The sequence below is a fragment of the Artemia sp. Qi Xiang Cuo genome, chromosome 20 (assembly GCF_049724085.1).
Source record: "Artemia sp. Qi Xiang Cuo chromosome 20, ASM4972408v1, whole genome shotgun sequence".
Taxonomy (NCBI): Eukaryota; Metazoa; Arthropoda; class Branchiopoda; order Anostraca; family Artemiidae; genus Artemia; species Artemia sp. Qi Xiang Cuo.
Window position 1 is genome coordinate 38,619,591 of NC_142813.1, and position 16,141 is coordinate 38,635,731.

Below are 16,141 nucleotides of genomic sequence, written 5' to 3' on the forward strand. Positions count from 1 at the left end.
ACTTGAGTGAAAGAGAAAAAAAAAACACGGATCAGTTTGCGGTGCTATTCGCTCACGAAGATCACTCTTCCATCAATAGGAGATTTCTGAGAACTGTGATAATAGCGATAGGCATGTCCTCATCAAACTCCTTAAGGCCCATTCACAATAACAATATACTACTACCAATATTTAGTAGCACTAAGTTAAGCCAATCAGATTTTAGTAAAACTTTCTGATCGGCTAAAAAACTGTGAAATATACTGATTCGTTGCAATTAGCACTAGAGACATCTTGGTATTAGCAATGGTAGTGTGCATTACTCCCCACGTCTGAGGAGAGAGAAGACTGATTACAGCCAAAAACGTTCTTTGATGAACTGAAAAGCTGATTTTCCTCCTCAAAGAAGCAAGTATTTAAGAAGCCAAAGAAAAAAAATCTTTTGAATAAAGGCATGCACACTACAAGGTCCATGCTTGTGCGGCTTTAAGGTCATTGTGATTTAGTATCCTTTGCTATTAATAGCAAAACAAAGTTGAAATGCTTAACTTACAGAAAATACGTGAAATTACAGAAAACGTGTATCTCTAACGTCATGAACCGTGGAATGCAAGCAAAATCTTGTGATTGTACCGCTGAAATTTCCTTCGTGTGAAATAACATACCTAATTCCGATGTCAGATCTATGGAAATGGAATTGATCTTCTGAGGGGACCAAGTCTTTTTTTTTGAGGGGATGGAGTTTTCTTGCTATTGCATGTTTATTCTTTTCCAGCGAAATTGCCTACAGATTGTTTTGGGTACCTGGGTGACTGACCGTATTTCAAACGGGTGTATCCCATTTGAGCGCTTTCCCATTTGAGCGCCATGGCGCGCAAATGGGAATTTCCCATTTGCGCGCCGTATTTTAATTAGTTCAGTTGTGTCCCATTTGAGCGCCAGATAATATTTTGCGTATGTTAGGTGATATAGCTAGGTGATCAGGTAAATTTTTCGCAAATCATATTATTGACTTACGAATAAAGTAAACACACCACTCGATGCCTTTTTTAGGCTCTTTCCAAATAGAATACACATTTTTGTCGGAAATGAATTTTACCCCCCCCCCTATGTATCCCAATCCCGGTTATATATGTGCACATGAGGGGGGTGGGGGTAAATTTTAAACTTACCTCCCATGTACCTCAGAAATAAAATTTACCCCCCCCTAATGTGCAAATATATACCCTGAATTGGTATATATAGGGGTGGGGGGTAAAATTCATATCAGAAAAAATGATTATTCTATTTGGAAAGAGCATAAAAAAGGTATCGAGTGGTATATTTACTTTATTCTTATGTCAATAATATCAACTGCGAAAAATTTACCGACGGGTCTTCATGTCTGTTTTCCTCATACAGTATATAGCGGTGGATACCGCATAATGCATAAGTACCTGTATATGTCAATAATATCAACTGCGAAAAATTTACCGACGGGTCTTCATGTCTGTTTTCCTCATACAGTATATAGCGGTGGATACCGCATAATGCATAAGTACATGTATATGTCAATAATATCAACTGCGAAAAATTTACCGACGGGTCTTCATGTCTGTTTTCCTCATACAGTATATAGCGGTGGATACCGCATAATGCATAAGTACCTGTATATACCTTTAGTAGTAAATATATATGGTATACATAAATACTATATATATTTACTTAGTTTATAATACTATAAATGGAAGTTATTTTCACAACCATTGACCCAATAAAATCCTCAGTTTTGTTCGTTGTCTTCGTGGCAATAAATATTTCTACAGGTCAATGTGGCAGCAAACCACGCTTCATCCACCGCAAAATCACAATTTTGGGTTTGGCGCTCAAATGGTACTCCGTGGCGCTCAAATGGGAACAAAATTCCATGGCGCTCAAATGGAACAAAATTCCGTGGCGCTCAAATGGGAAAGCGCTCAAATGGGAACACCCCTCTCAAACAGTAGACTGCACGAAAAGTGTGGTACAATCCTACTTTCTACGGCTATAATGAGAGAAAGGTTGAGATGGCTAGGGCGCGTTCTGCAGACGAAGGATGACAGATTGCTGAAGGTTGTCCTTTCCGACCAACCGTCTATGGCTAAACGGAAAGCAGGTCGTCCGCGATTAGGGTGGAAGCGAGTCGTAAAGAAAGATTTAAGGGAAATGGAAACTTCCTGGGAGGGTGTAAAGAGAGAGGCTTGAAAAGATTAGGATGGAGGAGGAGTGCACGTAGCTGTGTTGGCCTCAGGTGGCTTGGTGCTGCGGTAAGCTCTTAGTAGTAGTAATAAACAAAGTAGCTCTTGGAATGCAAGGAAATTTGGGTCAAAGTTCCGCTATTCTGTTGTTTTTTTTTTTTTTTTTTTTTTTTTTTTTTTTTTTTTTTTTGCGAAAGAACATAACCTAATCATCCCGATGTCAGACCTTCTTATTAACAAGATCCTAATGGTTGCATAATGAATATTTTATAAGTGTCTGGGAGTGTGTGTTGGTTAGTTGAGTGGATGCGTGAGAGGAATGCGTGCGCTACTAAACAGTTGTCTAAGTTCGTTCTTGTTGGGGCTAAACATAGGGGATTATGTTTGACGGGATAGTTTGTTAAGGAGTGTAGGCGTTGACAATTATTATGGTTTCTGTTGTCGGTTAAAAATGTGTTTTGTGTTTTTTTCTTTTTTTTTCGGTTCGTATTATTTGATGCTTTATTTTGTTCTTCGGGCCGTTGTGTGTCTGTGTGTGTGTGTTTTCCCACGGTCTAAGTGCTTTTGCAATGAAATCTTCACTTATTGTTGCACTGTATATTTCTTATTTTGCCAAATGTACCGAGGCCGTCAAAACAGTAGCGGAACCAGGGGGCGCGCACCCCCCCCCCTAACGTAGTCTAAAGTAGTGCAACTTACTTAATTAACAGAAGTTTGCGTTAATTAAACTTGCTCCTAACGCAAGTTTATTGGATCAACCTATTTTGCCCCCCCTCCCCCCTAAAAAATTCTGGATCCGCCCCTGCGTCAAAATAAATACACCATCAAAATGATAGGCCATCATCTTAATGGGTCTTTTCATACCTGAATGGATTGTTCTGAGAAATATTTTTTTGTTGCTTCAAAATTATGAAATTCTAAGGTAGTACTACATTTTCATCAGTGTTGACACATTGGACCACGAAAACAAATAAGCATAATTAATTGGTTAAATTTGACAGCGCTTTTTGTCTGTGATAATTCAATTGTTGGCAATCTGTTAATTCTCAAGTACAACTACAACTTCAAGTCCAAGCATACCATCTTAATTGGATTAGTGTCATAGATTTTTAGCTTATTTTTTGCCAACACGTTTCTTTTTTTTTCTTAATTTAGCACTAACTATTACAAAAACTGCAAATGGAGGTCTTTTTTCATTACACAATTGAATTATTGTTTTTTCCATTTTTTTGATTACATATGACTGTGTAAGTTTTCACCTATCCAGTTAAAACAATCAGATTTGATTGTCACTGTCCTTGGTATAACGATTTAGTTCGGATATATCTTTCTCTTTTTAGATTTTGTTTTGTACTCTGAACACGCACAAAGTGGACATGACTAAATTACTTGGTGGACAGATTGGATTAGACGATTTTATTTTTGCTCACAGAAAAGGTAAGAGCTAGACACTTCTCCTTTAAAACTTTTATCAAACTTTTGCCACTGTTTGGATAAACAGTATATCTGAAAAAAAATATATTATTACTGAATACATTAGTGAGAAATAGTGAATTTACTTAAAAAGATGTTTTGACTCGAAACTTTTCGTTCGTTTTACTTCCTGAAAATTTCAAAAAAAAACTATCTGTGCACTTTTTACGGTACTGGTGCATTATATCCAACACACCGAATTATATTAGAAACAAATTTAGGCTATATATTTGCACATTAGGGGAGAGGCGGGGGGTTAAGCATAGCATATGTTAAATACGTAACCGAATCTAACCTAACCTAGGTACCTCCCCCCCCCTAACCACAAAAAAACAATAGTTTAAATATTGTAAACGCGATAAGAAACCACGCTTTGCAATCCATTTATCTCTTGCAAATACCCGTTTGACGGGTTTCCATTGGTATATCCTTGTACAGTCTATAGCGCTGTGTTAGATATAATGCACCAGTACCCTTTTTACTAGCTCAAAATTTGACACAAAAACAGCAGGTTAATACAACAATTTGGAAAATAGACTGGGCTATTTAGGTATCTTTTCTGACATACGCTATATTAATCATGTAATTGGTTCAAAAACTGAACGATTGATGTCACAAAAATAGAGAAATTAAAAAAAGCTCCTTATTTAGCACAGAATTATACGACAGCAATCTCTCTATTAAAAACACATGCTAAAGCAAACGCTGAAGGTGCTCTGGATATAAAAGTTGATATTATCAAATTTGAGCTCAAAAACACAAAAAACCCATAAATTATTTTATATCCATTTTTTTACGTTTTTACGAGTCAGACAAACATTTCGAGGGGGGGGGGTTCAAACCCCATAATCTTCCCTGGATACGACCTTGGTTGTACCTTACTTTCAGTTAGAAAAACATGTTAAAAAAATATATAATCAATTTTCATATAATTCCGGCTCCCCGGCACACCCTATATCAAAAATTCCCTTCTCCCACGAAAAATTCCTCCATGAAAAGTTCCTTCAATGTAAAATACCCTCCACCAGAACAATTATATCCTTGCTGAAAACAACTCCGGAATATTTCTTATGAACGATTCTGCGTGACAAATTCTCCTTAACATGCTTACATTTTAAAAAGACTTTATTTTCGGATCGTTTTTCAAGTTATTCCGGAAATCCCCCTATATGTAAACTTCTCTTAGACCCCCTTCCCCTCATTGGAAAGTCGTTCTCTCAGCAATTTCCCCCATGGAGAAATTCTAACACGGAAAATCTTCCAGAAAATTCCAACCCTGCTTAAAATTTTCCCTGGAACATATCCACATTTAAAATGGAATCGGCAAAGAGAAAGTAAGAAAAAAAAAAAAAGAATTTCGCATAGGAATTCTGGCAAAATTCTCCAGTGTTTTATTTTCCGTAGAATTTTCTATGGTAATTTTTCCATGGTAACAGAATGTAGCGACTATTATATTCGCAAAGAGCGTTAAAAGACGCATCGAATGGCATATTCATCTTCAAAGGATGAAATATGACAAAATACTATAAAAAGGCCACTTTATTGTCGCTTTATTGTCCCTTTATTTATTTATTGTCACTTTATTGTGCCTTTTATTGTCGCTCTTTACTTTCATTAAATAAAAAAACAAGTTTTTTAACTGAAAGTAAGGAGTAACATTGAAACTTAAAACGGACAGAAATTATTTCTTATATGAAAGGGGCTGTCCCCTCCTCAACGCCTCGCTCTTTACCCTAAAGTTTTTTATTGTTTAAAAAAATAAAGTTGTGAGACATAGTCAAATTTTAGCGTAAAGAGCGAGGCGTTGAGGAGGGGACAGCCCCTTTCATATACGGAATAATTTCTGTTCGTTTTAAGTTTTAATGTTGCTCCTTACTTTCAGTTAAAAAAACCTGTTTTTTTTTATTTAATTTTTGAACGTTTTTGAATTGATTCAGGTTTTGATTTTGGCTCACCGTACATGAATAATTAAAACAAAATTTGCATATTAATTTTACTTTTAGTTGGTTAAATGGCTTTCTCGAAAGTTGTTTAATTTTATTTACGAACGTTTTTATTAGTAATAAATATACGTAACTTACGAATTAACTTACGTAACAAACTTCTATATTTATATATTTTCAATACGTATATTAGGGGGTTCGCCCTCTAGTCAATACCTGCTCTTTACGCGAAAGTTCGAATTTTGTTCCAATTCTTTAAAAATGACCCCTTAATCACAAAGGCCGTTAATTAGAATAAATAGCTCTTATGAAAGTACTAAAAAAAAAAATTGGCTTGAAGAGCGAGGTATTGACTAGGGGGCGAACCCAATCATATATGCAATAATTTCTGTTCGTTTTCAGTTTTGATGTTGCTCCTTACTTTCAGTTGAAAAACTTGTTTTTTTAATTTAATTTCTGATCGTTTTTTAGATAATGCTGGGAAATCCGGCGTCCCCTACCTAGCAATGTCCCTTCCCCCATGAAAACTTCCTCCATGGAAAGATCCTCCCACATAACCCCCGACCCCCCTCCCACTACCAGAAAAAATCCCCCCTGAAAACGTTGTATACTTCCCAATAACCAATACTATATGTAAATATTGGATAAAGTTCATAACTTTCAGCCCCCCCGGGGACTTTGGGGGGTTAAGTCATCATAAAAGTCATATTTATGATATTTTTGACCATGCTGAACAAAATGCCTATCTCAAAATTTTGATCGGGTGACTTTGGGGAAAAAAGGAGCGTGGGAGGGGGCCTAGTTGTCCTCCATTTTTTTGGTCACTTAAAAAGGGCACTAGAACTTTTAATTTCTGTTCGAGTGAGCCCTCCCACGATATACTAGGACCACTGGGTCGATATGATCACCCCTGGGGAAAAACAAAAAACAAAAACAAAACAAATAAACACGCAACCTTGGTCTTTCTTCTAGCAAAAATACAAAATTCCATATTTTTGGAGATAGGAGATTGAAACCTCTACAGTAGGGTTCTCGGATACGCTGAATCTGCTAATGTGATTTTCATTAAGGTTCTATAGCTTTCAGAGGGTGTTTCCACCTTTTTTCGAAATTCAGGCAAATTTTCTCAGGCGCGTAACTTTTGATGGGTAAGACTAAACTTGATGAAACTTATATATTTGAAATCAGCATTAAATTCTGATTCTTTTGATGTATCTATTGGTATCAAAATTATGTTTTTTAGAGTTTCGGCTACTATTTTGAGCCGGGTCGCTCCTTACTTACAGTTCGTTACCTTAAACTGTTTGATATGAAAATCGGTTTTGGTTTCATTTGAATTAAGAAAAAAGAAATGAAGGCCACACCCTTGACAAACCAAGTCCTTTCTTCCATTCATGGTAACAGAAGATAATTTCTGATTCAATGCTCAAATTTCTCATTAAAACTAACCTCATTTCTTAATGCAAGATCAAATAAATAAAAAACAAGTTTTTTGAACTGAAAATAAGGAGCGATATTAAAACTTAAAACGAACAGAAATTATTCCATAAATGAAAGGGGCTATCTCCTCCTCAACGTCCCACTCATTACGCTAAAGTTTGACTCTTTCTTGCGACTCTTCTTTATAAAACAATAAAAAACTTGAGCGTAAAGAGCGGAACGTTGAGGAGAGGACAGCTTCTTTCATTTATGGAATAATTTCTGCTCGTTTTAAGCTTTAATGTCACTCCTTACTTTCAGTTAAAATAACTTTTTTTTTTAATTTAAGATCTGAACGTTTTTGAATTAATAAAGGTTTTGAATTTGGCTTACTGTACATGAATAATTAAAAATAAATTTGCATATTAATTTTATTTTTCTAACTAATAATAACCTTATAAAAACCTAAGTTTGATTTTTATTCCAGTTGTTTAAAAATGACTTCTGAATCACAAAGGCTGTTTAATTAGAATAATAACCTCTTTTAATGGTTAAAAAAGAAACTTTAGCGAAAGAGCGAGCTATTGAAGAGAGGCAATCCATCTCATATACGTAATATTTTCTGTTCCTGTTAAGTTTTAATGTTGCTTAATGCTTTCAGTAGTAAAAGCTTGTTTTTTATTTAATTGCTGTTTGTTTCTTAAACAGTGTCGGGAAATCCAGCTGCCCTTCCATGAAAAATTCCCTTCCCCCATGAAAAATTTCTCCATGGAAAGATTCTCCCACGTAACTTAAATTAGCAATATTTGCGGAACTAATTTCGTAAGGCATAGTAACAAAACGGCCAAAAAGGTCGAAACTACTTTTATGAAAATGAAATTCACAAGTTGAGGAATTCTAAAATCACTGAAATGAATGAAAGAAAAGATCTTTAAAAGATATGCGTAATAATTTATATCCGTTTTAAGTTTTAATTTTATTCTTTACTCTCAGTTGGAAAAAACTTGTTTTTTTTAATTTAATAACAACCACAAGCGGAAGACATGCAATATCTTTGGTCTTTATAACATAAAAATCATAGTTATGAAGCTTCTAAAGGTAAGCGTAAATGCTAAGACTGGACGGAGAATAACACAAGCAAATTATTGCTTATATCGGCCATTATTTATCAAAATTCGAACTTTAGCCTAAAGATCGAGCTATTGACGAGGGGTGAATTTCCTTATATACGTAATATGTGGGAGTTTACCCCCTCGTTAATACCTTGCTCTTTACGCTAAAGTTTGAATTTTGTTCCAATTCTTTAAGAATGACCCCTGAATCACAAAGGCCGTTTAATTAGGATAAATAGCTCATTTGAAATTACCAAAAATACTTTAGCGTAAAGAGTGAGGTATAGAGGAGGGGACGTACCCCCTCATATATGTAAGAATTTCCGTTCGTTTTAAGTTTTATGTTACTCCTTACTTTCAGTTGAAAAAACTTGTTTATTTATTTAATTTATGATTGTTTTTTTAAATAATGCTGGTAAGTCCAGGGCTCCCTTCATGGAAATTCTCTTCCCCCCATGAAAAAGTCTTCCACGGAAATGGGACTGTGAGGGATTAAGTTGTCCTCAAACGCTTAGTTACTAGACAATTTGACTATGCTGAACAAAATGGCTATCTCAAAATTTTGATTCGGGGACTTTGGAAAGAAAGCGTGGGAGGGGCCAAGTTGCCCTCCAATTTCATTGTCTCTTAGAAGGGGCACTAGAACTTTCAATTTCCATTCAAATTTTAGGATGACTCGCAAATATTTAGGACGACTCGGTCGATACGCTCACCCCTGAGAAAAAAAAACAACAAAAAACACGCATCCGTGATCTTTCTTCTGGCAAAAAATACAAAATTCCACACTTGTGCAGATAGGAGCTTGAAACCTCTACATTAGTAGTATGCGTCGTCTGGATTCTGGGCCTTTACGTTCCTTCCTATGCTATTCTGGGCCTTTTAGTTCCTTCCTATGCTGTTTGGTGCCTTTGGGTTCCTTCCTATGTTATTCTGGGCCTTTACGTTCTTTTCTATGCTATTTGGGGCCTTTTGGTTCCTTCCTATGCTATTCTGGGCCTTTACGTTCCTTCCTATGCTATTCTGGGCCTTTACGTTCCTTCCTATGCTATTCTGGGCCTTTACGTTCCTTCATATGCTATTCTGGGCCTTTACGTTCCTTCCTATGTCATTTGGGGCCTTCCTATGCTATTTTCAAAGAGAGTGAGTATATTACACCTTTTCAAAGAGAGTGAGTATCCTCTCACATAATGGAATTTGAGGGCCGATAAAGTGAAATTATGTCACTATTCTAGTTTCTCTAAACCAGTATTGCTTATAACTTAATTTACGTAGACAATGAACGATATTAATTAATGTTTTGAATAATAGGAGTGTGAATGGTTCTAATTAGTGATTGGATTGTATGAAGGTGGAGAAAAAAAAGGATTATGAAATTATGTCACTATTCTACTTTTTCTAAACCAGTATTGCCTATAACTTATTTTACGTAGACAATGAACGATATTAATTAATGTTTTGAATAATAGGAGTGTGAATGATTCTAATTAGTGATTGGATTGTATGAAGGTGGAGAAAAAAAAATCGCAAGTAAGTAATAAAGACTTTATTGTTTTCACCTATTGGATACACAATGCTGAAATTTCATTCAAGAAATTATGAAGGAATTTTAAATAGGTAACACACTCATTCTTGAGGTTACCTCTTGTATACACAATGCAGAAATTTGATTTAAGAAATTATTAAAAATTGTAAGTAAGTAGCAAATTCTTTCTTGAATTCGCCTCCTGGATAAATAAAAAAGACATTTCATTCAAGAAATTATGAAAAAATTCTAAGTAAGCAACAAACTCTTACTTGAAGTTACCTCATGGATACACAATGCAGAAATTTCATTTAAGAAATTATCAAAAATTGTAATTAAGTAGCAAATTATTTCAAAAATATCTTAATACTTTTAAGCAATAAATATTTTTAAGATTAACCCTTCTTTACTAATTATAATAGTTTTATTAATTTCATTAAATTATTAAGAAATTGTAAGTAAGTAACAATAGCTTTCCTGAATTCGCTTCCTGGACACAATACTGATATTTAATTCAAGAAATCATAATAAAATCGCAAGTAAGTAATAAAGTCTTTATTGTTTTCACCTATTGGATACACAATACTGAAATTTCATTCAAGAAATTATGAAGGAATTGTAAATAGGTAAGAGACTCATTCTTGAAGTCACCTCTTGTATACACAATGCAGAAATTTCATTTAAGAAATTATCAAAAATTGTAAGTAAGTAGCAAATTCTTTCTTGAATTCGCCTCCTGGATAAATAAAAAATACATTTCATTCAAGAAATTATGACAAAATTATAAGTAAGCAACAAACTCTTTCTTGAAGTTACCTCATGGATACACAATGCAGAAATTTCATTTAAGAAATTATCAAAAATTGTAAGTAAGCAGCAAATTCTTTCTTGAATTCACCTCCTGGGTAAATAAAAAAGACAGTTCATTCAAGAAATTATGACAAAATTCTAAGTAAGTAACAAACTCTTTCTTGAAGTTACCTCATGGATACACAATGCAGAAATTTCATTTAAGAAATTATAAAAAAATTGTAAGCAAGTAACAAACTCTTTCCTGAAGTCACCTCATGGATACACAATGCAGAAATTTCATTAAAGAAATTATGAAAAAATTGTAAGTAAGTAGCAAATTCTTTCTTGAATTCCCCTGCTGGATAAACAAAAAAGACATTTCGTTCAAGAAATTAAGACAAAATTCCAAGTTAGTAACAAACTCTTTATTGTTTTCATGACTTAGATACACAATGTAGAAATTTAATTCAAGAAATTATGAAAAAGTTCTCAGTAAGTAACAATTTCTTTCTTGAAGTCAACTCTTGGATGCACAATACGGAAATTTCATTAAAGAAATTATGAAAAAATTGTAAGCAAGTAACAAACTCTTCCCTGAAGTCACCTCTTGTATACACAATGCAGAAATTTCATTTAAGAAACTATGAAAAATTGTAAGTAAGTAACAAATTCTTTCTTGAAGTCACCTCTTGGATACACAATACAGAAATTTCATTATTGAAATTATGAAAAAATTGTAAGTAAGTAGCAAATTCTTTCTTGAATTCATCTGCTGGATAAACAAAAAGACATTTCGTTCAAGAAATTATGACAAAATTCTAAGTAAGTAACAAACTCTTTATTGTTTTCACGACTTAGATATACGATGTAGAAATTTAATTCAAGAAATTATGAAAAATTCTCAGTAAGTAACAATTTCTTTCTTGAAGTCAACTCTTGGATACACAATACGGAAATTTCATTCAAGAAATTATGAAAATATTTGTAAGTAAGTAACAGACTATTTATTGATTTCACCTCTTGGATATACAGTACAGATACTTCATTCAAGAAATTATGAAAAAATCGCAAGTAAGTAACAAACTCTTTATTGTTTTCACCTCTTGGATATATAATACGGAAATTTCATTCAATAAATTATGAAAAAAATTGTAAGCAAGTAACAAACTCTTTCCTGAAGTCACCTCTTGGATACACAATGCAGAAACTTTATTTAAGAAACTATGAAAAATTGTAAGTAAGAAGCAAATTCTTTGTTGAATTTGCCTCCTTTATAAATAATAAAGAGATTTGATTCAAGAAATTATTAAAAAATTGTAAGTAAGTAACAAACTCTTTCTTGAAGATACCTCTTGAATACACAATGCAGAAACTTCATTTAGTAAACTATGAGAAAATTGTAAGTAAGTCGCAAATTCTTTCTTGAAGTCAGCTCTTGGATACACAATACAGACATTTCATTCAAGAAATTATGGCTAAATTCTAGGTAAGTAAAAAACTCATTCTTGAATTCACCGTTTGCATGCACAATACAGAAATGTCATTCTATGGGACCTCTACACGTGATTAAACATGTTTTGAAACTACATGCTATTTGCTTGCCTTTCCTTGGCACCTTTCCAAACGAGCGGGGATTCCCCACTGGTTCCTACACATTGCAAAAAAGTGAGCAGCACGAAAACTCCACGTTTTCAACCATGATAAAAAAAATAGTTTGGGACAAGAAAAAAAAACCTAAAATAATGTCGTGAAATCAACATGCAAAGTCGACATAGCTTTATTTCATTTTTTAAGGTTAATTTAGACGAGGTTACGTGCGCGCACGTAACCTCGTCTTACTTACAATTACTTACTTACAATTTTTTCATAGTTTCTTAAATGAAGTTTCTGCATTGTGTATCCAAGAGGTAACTTCAAGAAAGAGTTTGTAACTTACTTAGAATTTTGTAATAATTTCTTGAATCAAATCTCTTTATTATTTATCCAGGAGGCAAATTCAACAAAGAATTTGCTACTTACTTACAATTTTTTCATAGTTTCTTAAATAAAGTTTCTGCATTGTCTATCCAAGAGGTGACTTCAGGAAAGGATTTGTTACTTGCTTACAATTTTTTTCATAATTTATTGAATGAAATTTCCGTGTTATATATCCAAGAGGGGAAAACAATAAAGAGTTTGTTACTTGCTTGCGATTTTGTCATAATTTATTGAATGAAGTATCTGAACTGTATATCCTAGAGGTGAAATCGATATAGGGTTTGATACTTACTTACAAATATTTTCATAATTTCTTGAATGAAATTTCCATATTGTGTATCCAAGAGTTGACTTCAAGAAAGAAATTGTTACTTACTGAGAATTTTTTCATAATTTCTTGAATTAAATTTCTACATCGTATATCTAAGTCGTGAAAACAATAAAGAGTTTGTTACTTACTTAGAATTTTGTCATAATTTCTTGAACGAAATGTATTTTTGTTTATCCAGCAGGTGAGTTCAAGAAACAATTTCCTACTTTTTTACAATTTTTTTCATAATTTCTTTAATGAAATTTATATACTGTGTATCCAAGAGGTGGCTTCAAGGAAGAATTTATTACTTACTTACAATTTTTTTATAGTTTCTTAAATGAAGTTTCTGCATTGTGTATTCAAGAGGTGACTTCAGGAAAGAGTTTGTTACTTGCTTACAATTTTTTCATAATTTCTTTAATGAAATTTCCGTATTGTGTATCCAAGAGTTGACTTCGAGAAAGAAATTGCTACTTACTGAGAATTTTTTCATAATTTCTTGAATTAAATTTCTACATCGTGTATGTAAGTCATGAAAACAATAAAGAGTTTGTTACTTACTTGGAATTTTGTCATAATTTCTTGAACGAAATGTCCTTTTTATTTATCCAGCAGGTGAATTCAAGAAAGAATTTGCAATTTACTTACAATTTTTTCATAATTTCTTAAATGAAATTTCTGCATTGTGTATTCATGAGGTAACTTCAAGTAAGAGTTTGTTACTTACTTAGAATTTTGTCATAATTTCTTGAATGAAATGTCTTTTTTATTTACCCAGGAGGCGAATTCAAGAAAGAATTTGCTACTTACTTACAATTTTTGATAATTTCTTAAATGAAATTCCTGCATTGTGTATCCATGAGGTAACTTCAAGAAAGAGTTTGTTGCTTACTTAGAATTTTGTCATAACTTCTTGAATGAAATGTCTTTTTTATTTATCCTGGAGGCGAATTCAAGAAAGAATTTGCTACTTACTTACAATTTTTGATAATTTCTTAAATGAAATTTCTGCATTGTGTATACAAGAGGGGACTTCAAGAATGAGTGTATTACCTATTTACAATTCCTTCATAATTTTTTGAATGAAATTTCAGTATTGTGTATCCAATAGGTGAAAACAATACAGACTTTATTACTTACTTGCGATTTTATTATGATTTCTGGAATTAAATATCTGTATTGTGTCCAGGAAGCGAATTCAAGAAAGCTATTGTTACTTACTTACAATTTCTTCATCATTTAATGAAATACATAAAGCTATTCTGAAGAATAAAGACGGGTTAAGCTTAAAGATATTTATTGCTTAAACGCATTAACATATTTTTGACTGAATTTGTTACTTACTTACTATTTTTGATAATTTCTTAAATGAAATATCTGCATAATGTATAAATGAGGTAACTTCAAGAAAGAGTTTGTTGCTTAATTAGAATTTTTTCATAATTTCTTGAATGAAATATTTTTTTTTATTTATCCAGGAGGCAAATTCAAGAAAGAATTTGCTACTTACTTAAAATTTTTGATAATTTCTTAAATGAAATTTCTGAATTGTGTATGCAAGAGGTGACTTCAAGAATGAGTGTGTCACCTATTTACAATTCCTTCATAATTTATTGAATGAAATTTCAGTATTGTGTATCCGATAGGTGAAAACAATAAAGACTTTATTACTTACTTGCGATTTTATTTTTTTTCTCCACCTTCATACAATCCAATCACTAATTAGAATCATTCACACTCCTATTATTCAAAACATTAGTTAATATCGTTCATTGTCTACGTAAAATAAGTTATAGGCAATACTGGTTTAGAAAAAGTAGAATAGTGACATAATTTCATAATCTTTTTTTTTTCTCCACCTTTATACAATCCAATCACTAATTAGAACCATTAGCACTCCTATTTTTCAAAACATTAATTAATATCGTTCATTGTCTACGTAAATTAAGTTATAGGCAATACTGGTTTAGAGAAACTAGAATAGTGACATAATTTCACTTTATCGACCCTCAAATTCCATTATGTGAGAGGATACTCACTCTCTTTGAAAAGGTGTAATATACTCACTATCTTTGAAAATAGCATAGGAAGGCCCCAAATAGCATAGGAAGGAACGTAAAGGCCCAGAATAGCATAGGAAGGAACGTAAATGCCCAGAATAGCATAGGAAGGGACGTAAAGGCCCAGAATAGCATAAGAAGGAACGTAAAGGCCCAGAATAGCATAAGAAGGAACGTAAAGGCCCCAAATAGCATAGGAAGGAACGTAAAGGCCCAGAATAGCATAGGAAGGAACGTAAAGGCCCCAAATAGCATAGGAAGGAACGAAAAGGCCCAGAATAGCATAGGAAGGAACGTAAAGGCACAGAACAGCATAGGAAGGAACGTAAAGGCCCAGAACAGCATAGGAAGGAACGAAAAGGCCCAGAATAGCATAGGAAGGAACGTAAAGGCCCAGAATCCAGACGACGCATACTACTTACATTGGGTTCTCTGATACGTAGAATCTGATGGTGTGATTCTCATTAATATTCTATGAATTCTAGGGGCTGTTTCCCCTTTTTTCAAAAATAAGTTATATTTTCTCAGGCTCCTAACTTTTGATGGGTAGGACTAAACTTGATGAAACTTATATATATATAAAATCAGCATAAAAATTTGATTCTTTCGATGTATCTATTGGTATCGAAATTCTGTTTATTAGAGTTTCGGTTACTATTGAGCCGGGTCCCTCCTTACTTACAGTTCGTTACCACGAACAGTTTGACTACCAGGTGAAGTTTATGCTTGACCAAGATCTAATGAATAATATTGCTGTTGCCGTACCAAGTTATACTAATTTTTAGTCATGTAATTTGTGGAAGTAATTTGCCACTTTTTTGTAAAAAAAATGCTTTAGGCATGAACTACTTTCCTAGAAAAGTATTTTTAAGTTCACGTACAATATAAAAAAGAGGAGCGCTCTATTCTAGAATTTTAGAAAAGATAATCACATGCTAATGCCAGGGGCGTAATTTACTATGGGGCAGGGGGGTAACTTCCCCATCTAGACCCAAGTTTAACCCCCAAGACCTCAGTTTGCCCTCCCAGCTGAAATTTGATTTCTGCAAAAAATTGTCAAAACTAAGATAAGCCTACATAATTCAATTATCAGAGAAGCATGTTAGTTTTCTTTAGTATATCTTTGCCTTTATAGTAATATACACATCATTTTTCAGCTTTCATTGTCATTTTTCACTTGATTTGAAAACTTTACACCCCCTCCTCCCAGTATTTTGACGAAATTACACCTCTCGCTAATGCCCAATCAATACAAATATTGTCGAAATAATTCCTCTAATAATTACTACTCCACTGAGGTTTCAAGACACAAAAAAATTACAACACTAATTATGT

General features: G+C 33.3%; 1 protein-coding gene across 2 annotated transcripts in view; it reads left to right on the forward strand.

Annotated features, from left to right (window-relative positions):
• kermit (PDZ domain-containing protein GIPC-like protein kermit) overlaps nucleotides 1–16,141 on the forward strand; it is a 176,047-nt gene that overhangs the window by 61,726 nt on the left and 98,180 nt on the right. For both annotated transcript variants that reach the window (XM_089105726.1, XM_089105727.1), the window contains exon 3: nucleotides 3,536–3,632. In XM_089105726.1, the coding sequence (XP_088961852.1) occupies nucleotides 3,536–3,632 (97 nt within the window). The remainder of the gene's footprint in view (nucleotides 1–3,535; nucleotides 3,633–16,141) is intronic.